A 19,478-nucleotide genomic window follows, 5' to 3' on the forward strand; every position below is an offset into this window, starting at 1 on the left:
TAGTTAGGCTCACATTTTAAACGTACCAAACCATAGGTTTGGTGCTTTTAAAGTTGCATTTATTACTTCAGCATCTAAAACAGAAGTGTTTTAGCTCTCAGCCTTTCTCAATGTGATTTCACAACACACATGCACCTCTCCTTAAAAAAAAAAAAAAAAAAAAAAAAAAAAAAACATTGGTCACTCCTTGTTTATCACAGACATAAAAAACAGATTACATTAAACATCACAAGGGATGGCAACCATCTTAAAACAGTTTTCTTTGCTGCTTATACCAGTGTGTTAAAATAATTTCAACTTATAAATACTGACCCTAATCAAACCATTTGTTGGCTACAGCCCTTCATGTTTTGAAGTATACGTTTTTTGACTGGAGGCATTGTACTACCTAAATACTATTTTGTTACAGTGACAAAGCAAACAACACTCTGTATTCAGAACTGCAGTTGAATAAATGCTTGATCTTATTTTATTTCTTTTGTCCTGGCATTTTATTTTTCATCCTTACAGCTGTATTTACATGACTTCTATTTCAGACATGGGTTAAAGCCCTCTACGTTTTCTTTCTCTCGACTGTTATCGTTAGTCGTAAAATGACTGTACAAAATACCCCTTCAGAGAAGTATTTCTCTTATAGGTTAGTAATGGGTGGATGGATATTTTATCCCCTATGATATTGTCTGCATGAAGTATTTGCCAATACCAGTTAAAGATACTGTAAATTTGAGATGCATTGGCTGAATAACCCGTCATTATTCTGACTTGGGTTTCCTCAATATCTTTTTTCTTGTCCACCAAAAGTTCATGGCATGACCATTGTTGAACCTTCTCTCTTTCAGTTTTGAGAACTGATGTGGGATACCCCCTGGCCTTGATCCTGCTCATCATATCTACCTCTACCTTGGTCAAACAATTATGCTTAATGCGAAGGGGTTCCCCTTAGAGGACGTTCCACTTAAGACTGCATGGATGACTACTCTTAGCGTGCAACAAAGAGTTCCCTGCCGAAGGCTTTCTGTAGAGTGAGGTCTGTAATGAATTGTCCTTCACATATTTTATTAGTTCTAAAAAGGTGACCATGCTGCCACTAATGTGACTGGTATAGTGAAAATTCAAGGATTTTTTGTTCAAGTTGGCAATATACTGCTGACTCCCTATTACCTTTCCACATTTCAAAGAGTTTGTCAATGTAACAAACCCATAGGACTAGATTGTCGACCCATGCTTGATATTCATCAGCCCAAGCCACCTGCTTCTCCCACCAGCCTACAAATAAATTGCATATATATTTCAAACAAACTTAAAAACAAAGGCTATTGGTCAGCCCCCATCATCCATTGGTCTACTAAGATGTCATTCACATCTTGCTTCCACCCACCACAGCATAAAGCATGAGACAATGAGTCATCTCACTTCATCCACTGACTGTCTTGCACTGTGAGTTATGGCATTTGGGCTTCTCTATAGTGAAAGGGCTGTTGTGCCAGGATTAACAGGCCACTCTCTTATTTTTGTTGCATAGTGTAGGAAGTTGGCTCTGTATATACTATCTCAAAGTAAGAGATAGTGTGCACAGAGTCCAAGGGTTCCCCTTAGAGGTAAGATAGTGGCAAAAATAGATAATTCTAATGCTCTATTTTGTGGTAGTGTGGTCGAGCAGTAGGCTTATCAGAGGGTAGTGTTAAGCATTTGTTGTACACACACAGGCAATACACACTCAAAGACTTAACTCCAGGCCAATAGTTTTTATATAGAAAAATATCTTTTCTTAATTTATTTTTAGAACCACAAGTTCAAGATTTGAAGTAAATACATAAAATGCAAGGTACTCCACACAAGTAAGTTAGGAACTTTGAATAAAAACAATAACATATACAGGTTTTGTTAAAATGGCAATAAGCTAATTTAAAAGTGGACACAGTGCAAAAATCAACAGTTCCTGGGGGAGGTAAGTATTGGTTAGATTGTGAGGTAAGCAAGACACTTACAAGTCTCAGTTCCTGGGCATAGGCAGCCCACTGTTGGGGGCTCAAGGCAACCCCAAAGTTACCACACCAGCAGCTCAGGTCTGGTTCGGTGCAGAGGTCAAAGAGGTGCCCAAAACACATAGGCGCCTAAGGAGAACAGGGGGGCTCCGGTTCCAGTTTGCCAGCATGTAAGTACCCACGTCCTCGGGGCAGTCAGGGGGGTTTTGTAGAGCACTGGGGGGGGGGACACAAGCAGGCACACAAAACACACCCTCAGTGGCACAGGGGCAGCCAAGTGCAGTGTGCAAAACAGGCGTCGGGTTTCGTATTGGTTTCAATGGAGGTACCCAGGGGTCACTCTAGCGGTGCAGGCAGTGCACAGGGGGGCTTCTCGTGCCACCCACCACCTGGGCTAGGCAGCGGGTCGCCTGGGGGTCACTCCTGCACTGAGGTTCGGTTCCCTCTGGTCCTGGGGGCTGCGGGTGCAGTGCTTGGTCCAGGCGTCGGGTCCCTTGTTACAGGCAGTCGCGGTCAGGGGGAGCCTCTGGATTCTCTCTGCAGGCGTCGCTGTGGGGGTCCAGGGGGGTCGTCTCAGGCTACTCACGGGGTCGCAGTATGGTTCTCTGGATCTCGAGCCGGGGGCGTCGGGTGCAGAGTGTGAAGTCTCACTCTTCTGGCGGGAAGAGTGAAGTTCTTTAAAGTTGCAAGAAAGTTGCAAAGTTGTTGTTGAAGCTGAGCAGAGCCGCTGATCACAGAAGTTTCTTGGTCCTTAGGTTCAGGGCAGTCCTCTGAGGCTTCAGAGGTCGCTGGTCCCTGTCGGATGCGTCACTGGTTGGAGGTTTTCGAGTCAGGAGACAGGCCGGTTGGGCTGGGACCAAAGCAGTTGTTGTCTTCCGTCTTTTCTGCAGGCTTGTAGGTCAGCAGTCCTTCTTGTTTCTTCAGGTTGCAGGAATCTGATTTTCTGGGTTCAGGGTCACCCCTAAATACTCAACTTAGGGGTGTGTTTAGGTCTGGGGGGCAGTAGCCAATGGCTACTGTCCTTGAGTGTGGCTACAGCCTCTTTGTGCCTCCTCCCTGAGAGGAGGGGGCACATCCCTATTCCTATTGGGGGAATCCTCCAAAACCAAGATGGGGGAATTTCTAAAGGCAGGGGTCACCTCAGCTCAGGGCACCTTAGGGGCTGTCCTGACTGGTGGGTGACTCATCCTTGTTTTTCTCATTATCTCCCCTGGACTTGCTGCCAAAAGTGGGGGCTGTGTCCAGGGGGCTGGCATCTCCACTAGCTGGAGTGCCCTGGGGCATTGTAACACGAAGCCTGAGCCTTTGAGGCTCACTGCTAGGTGTTACCGTTCCTTCAGGGGGGGTGTGAAGCACCTCCACCCAGAGCAGGCTTTGTTTCTGGCCTCAGAGGGCACAAAGGCCCTCACCCCACGGGGTCAGAAACTCGTCTCCCAACAACAGGCTGGCACAGACCAGTCAGTCCTGCACTGAAGGATTGGGTAAAATACTCTGTGTGCATTTTTTTTATAAATCCAACACTGGCATCAGTGTGGGTTTATTATTCTAAGAAGTTTGATACCAAACTTTCCAGTATTCAGTGTAGCCATTATGGAGCTGTGGAGTTTGTTTTGACAAACTCCCAGACCATACTGTATACTTAATATGGCCACACTGCACTTACAATGTCTAAGAATAGACTTAGACACTGTAGGGGCATATTGCTCATGCAGCTATGCCCTCAACTGTGGAATAGTGCACCCTGCCTTAGGGCTGTAAGGCCTGCTAGAGGGGTGACTTACCTATGCCACAGGCAGTATTTTGTGGGCATGGCACCCTGAGGAGGATGCCATGTCGACTTTGCCTTTTTCTCCCCACCAACACACACAATCTACAATGGCAGTGTGCATGTGTTAGGTGAGGGATTCCTAAGGGTGGCACAACTCATGTTGCAGCCCTTAGAGACCTTCCCTGGTGACAGGGCCCTTTGTACCACTGGTACCTCTTACAAGGGACTTATCTGTGTGCCAGAGGTGTGCCAATTGTGGAAACAATGGTACATTTTTAGTGAAAGAACACTGGTTCTGGGGCCTGGTTAGCAGGGTCCCAGCACACTTCTCAGTCAAGTCAGCATCAATATCAGGCAAAAAGTAGGGGGGTAACTGCAACAGGGAGCCATTTTCCTACACATAGGGATCGGTGCCTGGCACTAAGTGGGAAGATTCTTGAGAGAGAAAACAGACATTTATCAGCTGATGGAGCACACGCCAGAGTGGATGGCATTGTGAATGAAAGCATGCCTAGGAGGGAAAAGGTGGTTGCACACTATGTTTGGGCTCTTCTGTATGGAACCTACCTAGGAGCGAGAGACTGGAAGCACTGTGATGGGTCACCATATGTTAGCTAACTAACAATACAAATCACTGTGTCCTTGTCTTAACAATCCTGGTGCTTATAGCTTTAAAGGTCAACCACGGTGACGGAGGTCATCACAACCACAGTGTTGAGCAAATGGAATTAAATAATGGTGAACAGTGGTTAATTTGTAAAAATTAAGTAATCATTTTAAAAAATGAAAGCAGGCACCCAAAGTTTCTTTGTGGGAGCCTTCTGCTGGCGCTGCAGAATGCAAGGGTTGCCGAATACCAGAGGTGCGAAATACCAAGGCTGCCTCATCTTGTTCTCGCCTTGTGCTTCTTTCTTCCTCCAACCTCCATTTCCTGTGTCATAATCTCACTATTGAAGGTTTTTTCATCCCTGCTTTCTCCCATTGTCTTACTACTTTCCGATCTTTCTCTTTTGTCCTCCCTTTTCTGTCTCTCTCGCTCTGGGTCAGTCTGATGATAAAAATAAGTCTAGGTTGGTAAAAATGACTGTCAGGACCAGCAAACAATGGCACAAATCAATCAATGGATGGTGGGATGGGGCAAAAATGACAGCAGCAGTGAGGCAAGAGAAGATTAGTAAGCATTACTCAGGAGGGATGAACAGAACAACACCCCCGATCTGGGATGAACAAGACTACAGAGGTAGAGACGGGCAGAGAGAAAGAAGCACTTAAATAAACAGATGATGATCTATGTGGGGAGGAGGGAGAAGAGCATTAATACAGACAGGTGGAGTACTCAGGTCAGTCTAAAGTTGCACGCTATGCAGACCTAGACAATGGTGCTGGGAGTCCAAGCTGCGTTTAGCCCACTACTCCTACACCCCAAACCAGTCACTCAAGTAGAAACCAGGTTGGCACCTTGGCTGCTGAACTCTCTGTAAACCCACAGATTAGCAATGTGGGAAAAAGTTGTTTTTTTCCACCTGAAATTTCTGAACACCGTTGTTCCTCTCATTTTCTTTGGCCAGCTGCTTCTAGACTGCAGCAGGTAGAATATTTAACCAGCAGACACAGTGTCAGCAGCGGCTGCTGCAAATGTCAAAAGGGAGGGACATGGGGCGACTGGCTCCCCAGCCATCCTTGCCCTGCTTTCATGCTGACCCTAGCATGAAAGCAGCGTCAGGACTGGTCTGAGCAGCTCGGACTGCCGGCTCAGACACAACCCTGGGGTCTGTGCAGTTTCTCCAGCCATTGAAGAAACCTAAGTACACATGTGTGTTTGGCCAGCCTAAGACAGCCGGCCAAACAGGCATGCGCACTTAGGTGCACTCTCTCCTCATCCCCCCCTCCCATGGCCCAGCCCCGACTTTCCCTGCTCTGCTGGTTGAGCCAACAGATGAATAATAAAACTATAATAAACTATTGTTTCATTTTTCATCTCCTGGCTCTTAGCCATGGGGGCGACGCCCCTCTGCCACTGCGGGGGAGCCGCCCCTGCCTGGTGTTACATAAGCATTTGACTGAACAATTGCAACAGCTTCAAAATGTCGCAGCCAGACCACTCCTAGGCCTCAAATAATGGGACAGTGTTTATCCATATTAGTTTCCGAATGGAATCAGGCTAAGGGAGAGGCTACCCCCAGACTGTAATGTGTTGTAGCTGCATTCTGACATGCTTAAGAGGTACAGTCTGCCCACAATGAGGCTGGGCCGTTATATCTCTAAGGCAGCTTGCTAGAGAGGGGCAGGTGGGCTGCTGTGGCTCATTGTATCTCTATGGCAGCATACATGACAGCCACACATTGCCATGTGATGTTTTCCTGTGTGTGTGTGTTGTGTACAGGACACTGTGTTCATCAGTTCCTTGATCCCTTGAGGGTGGTTAGTGCCACAAACCGCAAGGCTTCCTCTGTGGTCTCCCAATATCTGGGATTCTGTGGGGGCCTTGTGGCCTTTTATTTGACTCCTGTCGTCAGTACTGTCCACTTCCTGCGGCAGTGCGCTAGTGGGAAAGATGGGTCTTGCAGCTTTGCGCCCAATCCGTAAGTGCCATTCAAGTCCTTAGGGCTTAGTATTTGCTCTCCTATGCCGGATCTCCCTGCACAGCTTACTGTAGATTCTTAGGTGGGCGGCGCTAGAGAGCACCTCACCCTCAGCAAACAATTATCAGTACAAATAGGTGGCATTCAGAAACATGTAATAAAGTCACCGGAGCGGGCCCACCTTCCCAGCAGGGGGGCATTGAACCCGTACCTGTAAGCAACATGCCCGCGAGTAGCACCCTGCCCAGGATAATGTGTGTCTTCATGTCTGTGTGGTAGCATGCCTGGGAGGGACCTGCGGAACACACACTGGGATTGGTTTCTCCACAGCACTATGTTAGGGGGAAAGAGATGCATTCAATGGTACTGACTTCTTCATAGCCCTACATCATGGAGGGATAAGAGGCACTCACTGGGACTCGTCTCTACAAGTACTATTCCAAGGTCTGTTTGGAGGCAAGGTTCAGGGGGACTATAAACCCCAGAGACCACTACAAGGCCCACAAACTCTTCGTGAGCCGCTGCTTATTGTGCAAAGCAATGGGTCTGTTGCCTTCACAAAGGGGGTACTTCCAAGTCGGTGTAGAGTAAGCACTCCTTTTCTTTTCTGAGTTGGAACATAGCTGGCCTCAAGGAAAAGATTACCAGCACGGATAGGCTTAATTTTGTTGCTAATGTCGATATTATTGCTTTCCAGGAAACATGAGCCATTAAGCCTATCTCTTGTTCTGGCTTTGCCTGTTACTCATGTCCTGCTTTACCATCCTTATGAGGCAGAGCTACAGGTGGTCTTTCAGTCTGGTTCAAGCTAAATCTCAACTTAGAGATGACGATTATTGATACAGGCAGCTCAGCTTTTTAAATTTTGCCTGTTCAGGACAAACAGAGCCATTTTTGTTTTTATATTGTTAACTTTTACAATAATGATTTTACTAATCCGGTATGCGTTCACACTAAGGAGTTTAGTTTTCTAGGCAACCTGAAATCAATAGGGCTGAGGACTACTTTACAACCCAAGTATCTTCTTTGTAGGAATCCCAATGCCAAAGAAGCAGCAAATATAGGTGAGGTGGGACTTAAGGGCACTGCTATTCAGGAGGGCCCCACTGATAGCAGAGGGAAAAAGCCGAGTTATTTAGCTGTGAACGACTTGGTGAATTTGATCTATTATTATCAGGCTGAGGGAGCTACTTAATCATCCTTCAGAGGGAATGGACAGGCATCTACAATAGACTATATCTCTGTAACAAGGGACTTTCTTCCATGCTTCTCTAAGGGTTCAGTAGTAGAGACCCTGTGGGGGGAAAGGTCATAATGCACTCACTGTAGATGGGCATTTTTACCTGTGTGACAGGATAGTACCCCAATAGCCTCTAAATCATCCGACAGTCAGGAGGTGGGCTAAGGTTCGTGTGGTTTCTTAAGGATTCCAGAGTTACTCTTAGCCACCTCGTAAGGAGCCATCTGACATCATGCTTGGACTGTGTGACAGAGGAGAGGGGAGAAGTCCTTTCAGCCCATTGTAATCATATTTGTGCATGTATCAAGACATTTGTTGAAACCAACCTGGCATGCCCAGAAATGCCTACGGTGGTTATAGAGTTCTTGTTCTGTTGCAAAACGCAGACTGAAGGAGGAGCTATCAGCATAACTCAGGGACCATAGGGAAGTGCGAGAGAGCAAGGAAGTCCCACAAAAATATCTTAATTAGTAGGAAGAAAGTTTTGATTAATAAGGATTGGAAACTTTTGCAGTGGGCAGCTTCAAAGAATTGTAGCAAGATGTTCTGTGACACAGTAAATAAGATCCAGCTGAGGGACGCCCCACCTAACCCTTTTTAGGGTCGAGCCTGCGTTGCATGCGCTCGTGCATACGTATCGCAGCAAGACGCTTTAGTGTTTAGAAAAGGGCTCGGAGCCCTGTCGATGTCACGTCCGTGTTTTTCATTGGTTCGTGGGCTTGCCTATTAAAATCTGCTTGCTTTCATTAGTCTAAGGCATGCATACGTCATGCCTTTTCCGGTGGCTAGCCCTCCTCGAGCGCATCGACCAAGTACAGAAAACATGCGAGGCTCGCTGTTTTCTGTCCGGCTCGTGGACTACTTTTTCTCTAATTTACTAGCGCGATTTCACTTGGCAGAAGTCGAGCGCTTTACATAGTTAATTGCACTTTTTCGGGTTACGTGCATAAATGCACTTTTGCAGATAGGTGAAAAGTCGGGTTATGAGTTTACAATGCTATCAGCTCTAACATGAGCAAACGCGAGACCCGTTGCATTGCAAATGCTTGATTAACTTGTAATATAACCAGCTTGAATTGGGTTAAGCAGCTCAGCTCCATTTATTATTTTGCAGAAGACCAGTCATGCAAAGCTCTACTCGGTATCTCTCTGGGTAATCCCTCTCCTCTGCAAATTTCTCGGTCTAAGATGGAGGATGCAATAAGACATCATCTGAGTAGTAAAGCACCAGGGTCGAATGGTGTTCCCATGGACTTCTTCAAGTGTAATAGTGATCTTTGGGTCCCCCTCCTTACCTACTTATTCAATAACTTGTTGACCATTGTGATTCCTAGCTCCTGGGCGCTTTAGAGTATAGTCCCTATTAGAACAATGGTGCGTTATGGAGTGGGAGAAGAAACCTCCAATACCTATTCTTTAATCAGTGTGGTGCGATAGGGCTGCGTTCTCACACCTTTATTGTTAATTATCTATATTAATAATTTTAGCTCTCCCCTGTCAGAAGCCACCGGCATTGTCCAACTGTCCCAAATGGGTTATTCCCAGTGTTATATGCCAAAGATGCTGTTTTAATGGCCAGGACCCCAAAAGACAAGGGTATTTTAGTGTAGTCTTGTTACTTTTACGGGCAGTGTAGATCTGTTAAATCATTTTAGCAAATCTTATTTTATGGTGTGTGGCTCTGGGAAGAGGCTTAATGCAACTCAGCCACTTAGTGGCCCACTCCCTGAGCTGTGGGAGTATTTTTAGCTATCTTGGTGTCACATTTGATTCAGCTGGCTCATGGCAGCCCCAAATTAATATCTCCCGCATGAAACTTAGCAGGGCAGCTGAAGCAATTCTTAATCTTTCTCAGACCACATGTAGGCGGTCTATTTCCCTATATTAAAAAATATATATATTCAGCAGTGTGACTCTGCGGCTTGGTATGGCACTGGGGTTACCACAACACTTCCCCCTTATTAGTAGAAGAAAACTCTATTTGGAGGAATTATTTAGATCTTCTGCCCACGAGTTCTCATTTTATTTTACACTCTGAGCTAAATCTACCCTATATTTCTGAAAAAGGCAAGGGTGGCTCCACTCCTACTTTGGTTAAATGTGTGGTCTAATACTGAGGCCAGTTTTAACAGGAAGGTAATTTTAGGTTACCTTAGATTATGTAGAGGCCTTTCTATTCCCTGCATGAGATATATACAAAGATCTTTTCATCAAACTTGGCCTGCCAGACTTATTCTCTGCACCAGTCACTTTAACCAAGTCTGACAAGGAATTGGAGAAATCCCATTTTTAGATCATTTTCTTGCTCAAAGATTGGACCTGGTGTATAGTAAAAGCTCCATCAGAGATTACATTGTCTCTCTAGCATCTGTGCAGCCTGTGTTTTACACTATCTAGGAACTAATGAGGTGGGAAGAGATTGCTTCTCTTGCGCTTTAGGGCAGGCATCATGTGGAGGTGGTTGCTAGTCACTGGGGAGATAGTTTGCCTGCTTGCCCCCGTGATGGGGCATCTGTGCAATCTATGATGCACTTTGGTATTTTTGGACATTTTATAGGCTCCATTTTGTACAATTTCTTAATCCCATCCTAAAACCTTGAGTTTTCCAGAAGTGTAAGGGGACCCTATATTTTATCTACAGCTCTTGGACTGCCCTGAAGTGTTATAGCATTAGCTTATTTTTTTAAATCGCCTTTAAGTAGTAGGAAAACAGTGGAAGGGGTGGCTTTTAATTAAGTATTTATAATGGAGGGGTTTATGGGTTGAAGGGCTCTACTTTGATGTTTTAGCTGCATCTGTACCTGTTTGATGTTTAATGAATGTATTTTGATGTGAAGGGTATTTTAAGCTGGATTTTCTGTTGGCGATTTATTTATACGTCTGTGGTATTGCACTTGAATTGTTTTTATAGTGCTTTTATGGTTTTCAACAAACCAAATAAAGATTTTGTAATTTTGAATTTCAATGTATTATTCCAGGGAGGGAATGGCGGCATGCCAGGAATATTCTCTGTGCAGGATTATGCATGGGAAGGACGGCAGGACACACTCTGAGGCTGGCCTCTCTACAGTTTTGTGGATACAGTGGACAAAAAGGACATACACTGGGATTGGCCTCTCAACAATAAAGTAACTACGATGAACAGGCTCTCGCTTTGGGACTGGACACTGCACAGTACTACGCCTGGGAGGGACAGGCAAGGCGCGCACACTTTGGGAACTGCCTCTGTACAATTCTATAAATAACAAGGACAGGCGGGGCACGCCGGGCTGGTCTCTGCAGTACTGTGCTAGGGAGAGGGAGGCGGGCACATACTGGGCCTGGCCGCTGTACTGTACTATGCCAGGGAGATACAGGCGATACATGCACGGGATTACTCTCTCTGTACAGTACGTTGCCAGGGAGGGACAGGAGGACTACGAGCTGGGCTTGGTTTCTGTGCTGTGCCAGGTCTGTGAAGGTACACTGAGATGGGTAACTGAATCTGTAGAGTGACATGCCAGGTACGAACAGGCTGTCGCCCAGTACTGTGGCTGGGTGACCTTATTCTAGTTATCAAGCCTGGGGAGGCAGGATTGTCACACAGGATGGTCAGCCACTTATATAAATGTAATAGCTTTATTTGAATCACAGAACAAATGAAAAACAAAGATTGAGTGGGGCTAGTGCGGTATCATTCTAAAAAGGCAGCTGGTGGAGTTAGGGATTATTTGTGCATCCACCTCAAAGGAGGGAAGCCTAAGAGGGTCAATCTTCTCACATACCAGGGTGTACTGCTATATTTGTAGCCGAGGGGCTAGAAGGAAGCTTAGGGCGTGTCACTCCATGCACCCAAAGGAAGCGTACGAAGATTCGTGTGGCACACTGGGGAAATCGCTGCATGAAATGGAGACAACACAACAAGGCTGGTCTCGCACAACGTGCCCCTCTCTCAGACGGTGTGACCATTACACTAATTTAAGATATTGCGCTGTTTCAGAATGAACTGGGGCATGGGGCTAACCACACTATGGAAGGAAGCAGATGCTGGTCACACTGTAAGGCAGGACACGAACAGGTCATCGCGCTATATATGCTGGAAGGCTCGCTGCAGTGGCAGAAAGTGGAGGAAATGGGCAGATTACACACTAGGGTAGGACACAGCTGGATAGCACATACTATGGCAGGACACTAGCTGTATAGCACATATTAGAGTAGAACACTAGCTGCATGGCACATTAGGATACTAGCCTTAAAGCACATATTAAGGTAGAATGTTAGTTGTAAGGCACATGCTAGTGTGGGACAGTAGCTACATGGAAAATGTGTTAGAAAAGGGCAGATCACATACAAACAAGGACGCACTAGCTGTATGGGACAGGCCATGGCACTCAATAGAGGAGGGGCTAGCTGCAAATTCAGAATGTGACGCAGACTCACACCAGGGAAGAACACCAGCTGCATGGAAGCCTGTGTTAAAGAGATGGGCAGGCTACACACTACAGCAGAACACTGCATCTGCCTGTGTTGTACTCAATTAAAAATGCCCGAAGGATCGGCAAATATATGCTGCCTTCCACAGTCCTCCTAAAGTTCTGGCCCTGTACGATATGCAGTGCTTTAAATGGACAGGTACCGTCCAGTACTGAATATCTGCACTTCTTTGTTTTGAAAGGGACAGTACCTGCACTTCTCAGCACTGCTGCAATGCGTTTAATGGACCAGAACCGGCAGTTCAAGAGCAAACAGGTACCTGCACTTCTAAATTTCCATTTAAAGCAATGACAATTTGAGACTTGTATATCCACTGCCTTATGTGGAGGGGTAAACTAGGGGGGAGAAAAGGGACTGTATGAGAAACCTCGTGTGCCACTATGTCAGTACACATTTGGAGAGGGTTCACTCCACTACCTATGCGTTATGCTACCCTTTGCCATGGGGATCGGAGGGGGTGGGGGGGTGGGCACTCAAAGCTCCACTGATCCCTGCAGTGCCCTCACCAATAATTTGAAAAGAAAGTTCAGGGATAATGCCCGGGGATTGCGTCATGTGAAAGACATAAAAACGTGCCGTGCTTTATGTCCTCCCATGAGGTGAGGGGGGCCCTTGAGTGTGTAGTGTTGCGGGCCAATCACTACCATTGTAAGTTGGAATGGAGGGGCTCAAACATTGCACTAACTATTTATTCTCCCCTACGGTGATTGCATGTTGTGGTATGTTCACAGTCACATGGTGCCAGTTTATAAATATAAGGGTGTGGCCAGGGGTGTGACAGACATCGGCACGACTCGAGACAGCACGCATATACTAGCTGTGCAAGGGCCTTATAGCTGCAGCCTGAGGCCTTACGAGCCATTAACATTCACACGGTGTGTCGAGTATTTATTACAACAAACCGGTGTCGGGAGCTCCCGACACTACAGAGTGCACTGTTACCAATTCTGTTTCTGTGATGCAGCATGCGCATGCGCAGCACTGAGGAATTTGAAAATGGTTTCTGATTTACTTATATGACTGTGCCACGATTCCCTACGCCCATGTCACACCCGGTGCTTTAATTGTTAAACCACTGGATGTAACATGCCTAAAGCTCTGTTCAGAAGCACAGGGACAGCGCTATTAAATGTCAGTGCGCACAATACCAAAGCTGGTAGTCCTGGAACCACCTCAGGCCTCAATAATCTACTGCTAGTCACTCCTTTGCCCCTTTATCTCACTCTTGCAGGTCACGTGGAGAAGTGTGGCACAATGGTTAGAGCGGCAGACCCTGAAGCAGAGATCGGGCTCAAAACCAGGGTTCAAGTCCCACTTGGGCAGGTCTTGGGCTCAATTCCCTTGGACCAGATAATTCTCGCCTTGGTGCCTAATCTAATTGATGAGGCCCACTCTGCAACTCTGGGCAATGGCTTGCTTAATCTCCACTACGGCCCCAACAGCTCTTGGATGCCTGGCTTCACCCTGGGGGTGCGCAGGAGTGGGCACCTCACAGGGAAAAGCCAGGAGGGGTTCCATAGCGGTATGAGTACAGCGCCTTGAGACCCTAACGGGTGAGTAGTGCGCTATACAAGTGCAAAGTTTACAGTTTATCCTGCCTTCTCCCTTTGTGGCGGTTTTTCCATTTCTCTCTTCCTCCTCCTTTCCGCTTTCTATGTTTTTCCCTATCTTGCTCTCAGGGTATGCTTGATGGACCATGAGTCCCTTTCATCTACCTATGCTACTCAATGAGCCCAGGGTATGCCAGATGGACAATGAGTCCCTTCTGTCTATGCTGCACAAGCGCTTGGCTATGCTGGATTGACCATACTTCCTTCTGTCTCCATACTACACAATTCACTTAGGGTATGCTTGATTGCCCAAGCTTCCTTCTGTGTTGATACAACACAGTCGACCCACTGTATGCTTGATTGACCATACTCCCTTCTATCTCCATGCTACTCAGTGCACTCAGGGTATACTTGATGGACCATGAGTCCCTTTCATCCATGCTACTCAATGTGCTCAGGGTATGCCTTATGGACCAACGAGTCCCTTCTTTCTATGCTCACAATACATTTGGGTTATGCTTGATGGACGAGTCCCTTCTGTCTGTGCTGCACAATGCACTCAGGGTACGCTTGATGGACCATATTCTCTTCTGTCTGTGCTATTTAATGTACTCAGGGCATGAATGATGGACTACGTGTCCCTTCCGTCTATGCTGCACAATGCACTCAGGGTATGCTTGATGGACCATACTTCCTTATGTGTCAATACTACACAATGCATCCAGGGTATGCTTGATAGACCATACTCCCTTCTGTCTCTGCACTACACAATGCAGCCAGGGTACAATTAAAGGACCATTAGTACCTTCTATGTTACACAGTGCACTCAGGGTATGTCTGCTGGACCGTGGACCAGGAGTCCCTTTCACCTATACTACTCAGTGTGCTCAGGGTATGCTTGATAGACAATGAGGTCCTTCTGTCTAAGCTACACAATGCACTCAGCTATGTTTGATGGACCAAAAGTACCATCTGCTTCTGCACTATACAGTGTGGTCAGGGTATGCTTCCTGCCCCTTCTGCCTCCAAGAAAAGCAATATGGCCAGGATGTGCTCAACCACCATGAGTCCCTACTGTCTCGGTGCCACGCAATGAGGCCACGATGTGGTTGTAAACCTGGAGTTCCTTCTGTCTCTATGCTACACAATGCGGTTTGCATGTGATTAATGGGTAGTGAGTCACTGCTGTCACTAAACTGCATAATGTGGTTGGGATATGCTCAATGGATCAGGGTTCCTTTAGGTCTCCCTCCTGCACGATGTAGTGATGATAATCTTGATGGCCCAGGTGTCCCTTCGGCCTCTATGAGATACAGGGTGGCCTGGGTATGACCATGAGTTCCTCTCATACATAAGCAGCATGATATAGCCTGGCTAGACTTGGAAATGCGTTCCTTCTGTCTTTAAGCTATATAATGTATGCAGAGTTGGCTGTCTGCATGAAGTCCCTTCTGTCTCTCTGCTCTACTTGATGTGATATATCCGGCCCACTGAACTTTGAGTCACTTCTTTCTTTGAGCTACAGAACTAGATTGGCATACCCCAAATAGACAGAGAGCTCCTTTTGTCTTTGAGCTATAGGATGCGATCTGGCTAAGTGCAATGGATACCAAACCCCATCTACCTCTTGATCACAAACTGTGGTCACAACAGACTAAATATGCTTCCTGTCACGTGCCACGGGTGAAGGCTGGGTCGCCCTTATGGAGATCAAGTCCCGTCTTTTGTACATTCGCACATCTCACAAGCCACAATGAATCGTCAATGGCTTCCCATTAAGGAGCAGATTGGTTTCAAGTTCGGATGTCTTATGTAAAAATGTATCCATAAAATTCAACATCTTATCTAAACCACAGACTGCACGGTATCGAAGAGAGCGTAGGAACACATTCCAACTGACTGTAGCAATGATAAATTACAAATCAAAAGGGGGAAGAGCGTTTTCCCATCCAGGTCAAACCTTCGGCAGTTCCTTCATTAGCACTTATCGCCAGCTTTAAAAAAAAAAAAAAAAAAAAAAAAAAAAGCCTACAAGCACATATCTTTTAGGTACTACTTTAGGTATGGCCCAAAAGATCTTTGGGTAGCGAGTGCTATTTAAATATAATGAATGTATTACTCTAGGAGAAGAAATTAACTTCCTATCTGACTCTATCCCATATTGTTGGGACAGACGCTTCTGCCTTTGTGCTATATGATGTGCTCAAGTTATCGACCATGAGTAACTTCTGTATTACCGAATGTGATTAAGTTTCAACCAGTGAACCGCGAGTCCCCGCTCTCTCTATCGTACATGAGGTGGTCGGGGTACACAGAAGGCACTTCCTATGGGTCACTACGCTATGATGCGATGTGTTGACACATACGTGATGTCCCACGAGTCCCTTCCACTTCTGCTGTATATAATAGAGCTGGGTGAAGCTCCATGGACCACAGACCGCTTCTGCATCTACATTCTAATGCTATGCAGCGCCATGTGGCCAGGACAGTGTCAATTTCCTCCATGCGGCATGATGTGGATGGGATCGACTTGATGAACCAGGAGATGAGTGTTTGGATCTCCTGCATAATGTGGGTGGGATGGAATGGAATAAAGATGTGAGTGCTTTCTCTATCTTTGCTACACGGTGTAGTGCAGTTTTACTCAATGGACCAAGAGTTATTTCTGACTCTCTCGCTAAGAGATGATGTTGTTATAGATACAATGCACTTCTAGTCTGTCTGTATGCTCTGATGCGGCGCAAAATACCCCTGGAGCCATTTTCCTTCACTCTCCAAAGCTCCGCTCTGTAGTCGGGATAAGGAGCCTCGCCCGTCTCTATGTCATACGATGTCAGCACGGGAGACAAAATGGACTTGGTGCTTGTGTTAATGCTACCTGGTAGTATGCGGCTGGACAGTCTTATTGGGTCCTGGTTTCATCTATGCTACACGTTATGGGTGCTATAAGCTTCAAAGGCCCTGGGACGCTTTTTATCAGTGCTGCATTATGTTGCTCAGAGGGAGGCATGATGGAGTGGATCATGAATTAACATTACACTCTGGGGCACAAGAAAGACTGTCTAGGCCCTGGCTCTCTTCAGCGTGTCCTGCACCATGGTTTATACAGAATCTCGACAGACTGCGCGCATCAGCCGCATCCAGGCTACTGTACCTCTGCTTTGAGATCATCATCCGGGGCTGCTTTGCTGGTCCCAGCTAAGACAACTAGAAGGAGGAGGGTCCAGCAAAGGTGGCCCAGCACCCCCGCTGCTCCACCGCAGACCATGGTCCAAGATACCCTCTTAGATCCCCTCTTCGTTTGCGTTTGTTTTGGTTCCATTCCGTCCCAAGGTGAATAATCTCGTTTTACTTCCTGTTTGGCAGTGTGGTCAGACTCATCCCCTGGCAGGGCATCACCTGCCAATGCGGAAGCCAGGAAAAGGACCTTGTGATCCTTACTATGCCAATCCCAAAGCCAATGCTTCCATCACACAGCACCCAAAGTCCTAGGCAGAGACAGGGCAGGGTAACCAGGAAAACGAATACACCAGAAACAATACAAACATGGCATGTGTCCAATCCCAGCGGGGAAGTGGGTGAGGGTGCGGGGTAATACTTTGTGCAGGTATAAGACTAGAGGACTGCAAACTGGGGAGAGGTGATGGCAATGCAAAGGCAAGTCCGGGGGATATCTTCAGCTGCATTTTTTGTTATTTCTCTGGTTTAATGCAAATACATGCATTTTCTCCACCACAGCTGGGCACAGCGCCCCACTTTGCCACAGGAGGTTCAGGCTCAATTTACAGGTACAGGAGCAATCTGTTGTTTCCCCTTACCAGCAGAAACCCTGCCGGCTCTGATTGACCCAAAGTCCTACTGCCGGTGCCCATTCGTCACCACTGCTTGGAAGGCTGTACCAACTGTGCCAATGGGTTCATAATCTTATGCATGGATTTATTTCAGGGCACACCATGCCCTGGAAGGGAGGTGGTCAGTGCTTATTGCACTGTGTGGTAGACCAGCCCAGATTCATGTTCGCAGGAGTCACGGTGCTTTCAATGGCCAGGCGGCGGGGGAACATTCTGCGGAGAGCTGGCACTGGATACCCAGGGTCCTGGAAGTCCGAGACAGACCCTCTGTTTGGCAGAGCTGCGGTATCCGTGTGCAGGAGCAAGAGAAGCCAGAGTCCGCGTGACAGCGAAGCAGGTGGTATGAAGCGCTATGAGGCGAGGCCAGGTTCAGCGTCTGCTGCTAGGCGCCCTGTGTCCGCCGTGCAAAGTCCAGGAGCAGGGCGGCCGCCTCTCCCCTCCTGGGGCTGGGTGGAGTCTCCTCAACTCCTGTGTCACTCTCCCCGTGGGAGCGCCTCACGTGCATGCGCTGCTCACTCACTGCCCGGCAGCTGCACTGTCAGGGCAGCCTCCTTCCTCCTCGCCAGGGAGCTGCTCGCCTGTCTTCCACTACTCCTTATCTCGTCCCAGCCACTGGCGCTGAAAGCAACACCGAGCACCGCCCCCAACCCCAGTGCGGCCTGCAAACGACACTGAGCACCACCCCTCCACCCTCAGTGCGCTCTGCTAGCTACACCCAGCGCCGCCGTACAGCCCTCCCCAGCGCACTCCCTCTGCAACCCCAGCTCACTCCCCCGCCCCTCCCCTCAGTGGATTCTCCCGCCTCTCCTCGCTTGCTCTTACATTAGCGCCATGTCTGTTCGCTGCTTCTCGTCTCGCATATCATCGTTCAGCTCGACAATACCCGGCTTTAAGCATGGCCAAATAATCCTGCTCCAGACTGGCTGTTGGCAAATATTTAATCGCCCATTGCCGGACCTTACTTATACTCCTCTTTCCTCAACACCACTTTTACCATTCCCACGCCATACTCCAGTAATGTGTAAAAGGACATCTATTAGAACAGGATTGCAAACACTTTAATCAGTGCGACAGGCAACATACAAATCCACAGTGAAAAAGTGTGCTTTATTCTTCTCAGCAAACAGGAATGCAGTCAACGCGTTTTGCCCAAAACGGAGCTTCATCAGGGCACAGCACACTTTACAGATCCCAGTCCAAAGTATGCAAAACGCAACAATGTCACCATTTGCCCAGAACAGTATGCCCTCAAAATGGCGTACTTAAAACAACAGAGAAGCTGTATGGTATCCAAATAGTAAAACACTTGAAGAAATTGAAAGTTGAAGGTATGGATATCCACTTTCTCAATACAGCTGAGTGGGTAATTCAGTCACAGCATCTAAGATATCAGCTGTGTTCAGCAAGAGAGTCCCAACATATCAAAACATCTTAAATATGAGCCCTTTCTTCACCCCACCATTCTCACTCCATCGTTTTACACTCATTCTTTTCACCTTTTCCCCAATAACTCCTTTCCGTTCCGAAACTCTTTCTCACTTCTTTTCCCAAACATCCTGCATGAAGCCTCCTTCTTCTGCCCCAGGCATCCCAGTCAAATGTCTTCCTTCGCCAGTGTTCCCTTCCCCCCTCGAGCGGTGGATCCGCCCGCATTTGACTCACCACCTACCCAGCTACTGCCCAAAACGTTTCAATTTATCCTAGTATGGCAGCCAGTCAGCACACAAAAAACAGCCAGGCCTAAACCCCTCTACGCATTGTATGATGGGAGGGGGCCCACATTTTATTCTGCCTCTTTGGTGGTGCGCGAGGAGTCAGGAAGAGGCATTAATCTCTGTATTGACTCCCTATATGCCATACTAACAAAACCCACAACCCACCAATCCCATCCGGCCTGCCATGCCCCACAAAGTTTCCTGTGGTAAGACTAGGCTGCGCCTCTGTCTTCCCCCAGGACTCTCTATCGTGAGGCAATCACACCCACGCATGCCCAGACAACCCCATTTTGGTACTATGGTTGCTAAAGACA

The 19,478-nt window shown here is 47.2% G+C and overlaps 1 protein-coding gene across 2 annotated transcripts in view; it reads right to left on the minus strand.

Moving 5' to 3' along the window:
* The window catches only part of MMP15 (matrix metallopeptidase 15), a 207,943-nt gene extending 189,795 nt beyond the window's left edge, over positions 1 to 18,148 (minus strand). Inside the window, exon 1 of one of the 2 annotated variants that reach the window (XM_069217432.1) lies at positions 16,753 to 18,148. In XM_069217432.1, coding sequence (XP_069073533.1) covers positions 16,753 to 16,772 — 20 coding nt within the window. In that variant the 5' untranslated portion in view covers positions 16,773 to 18,148. The remainder of the gene's footprint in view (positions 1 to 16,752) is intronic. The other variant, XM_069217431.1, reaches the window with a different exon arrangement.
* Between the last annotated feature and the right edge of the window lie 1,330 nt (positions 18,149 to 19,478).

Source organism: Pleurodeles waltl, chromosome 12, assembly GCF_031143425.1.
Source record: "Pleurodeles waltl isolate 20211129_DDA chromosome 12, aPleWal1.hap1.20221129, whole genome shotgun sequence".
In the NCBI taxonomy this organism is placed as follows: Eukaryota; Metazoa; Chordata; class Amphibia; order Caudata; family Salamandridae; genus Pleurodeles; species Pleurodeles waltl.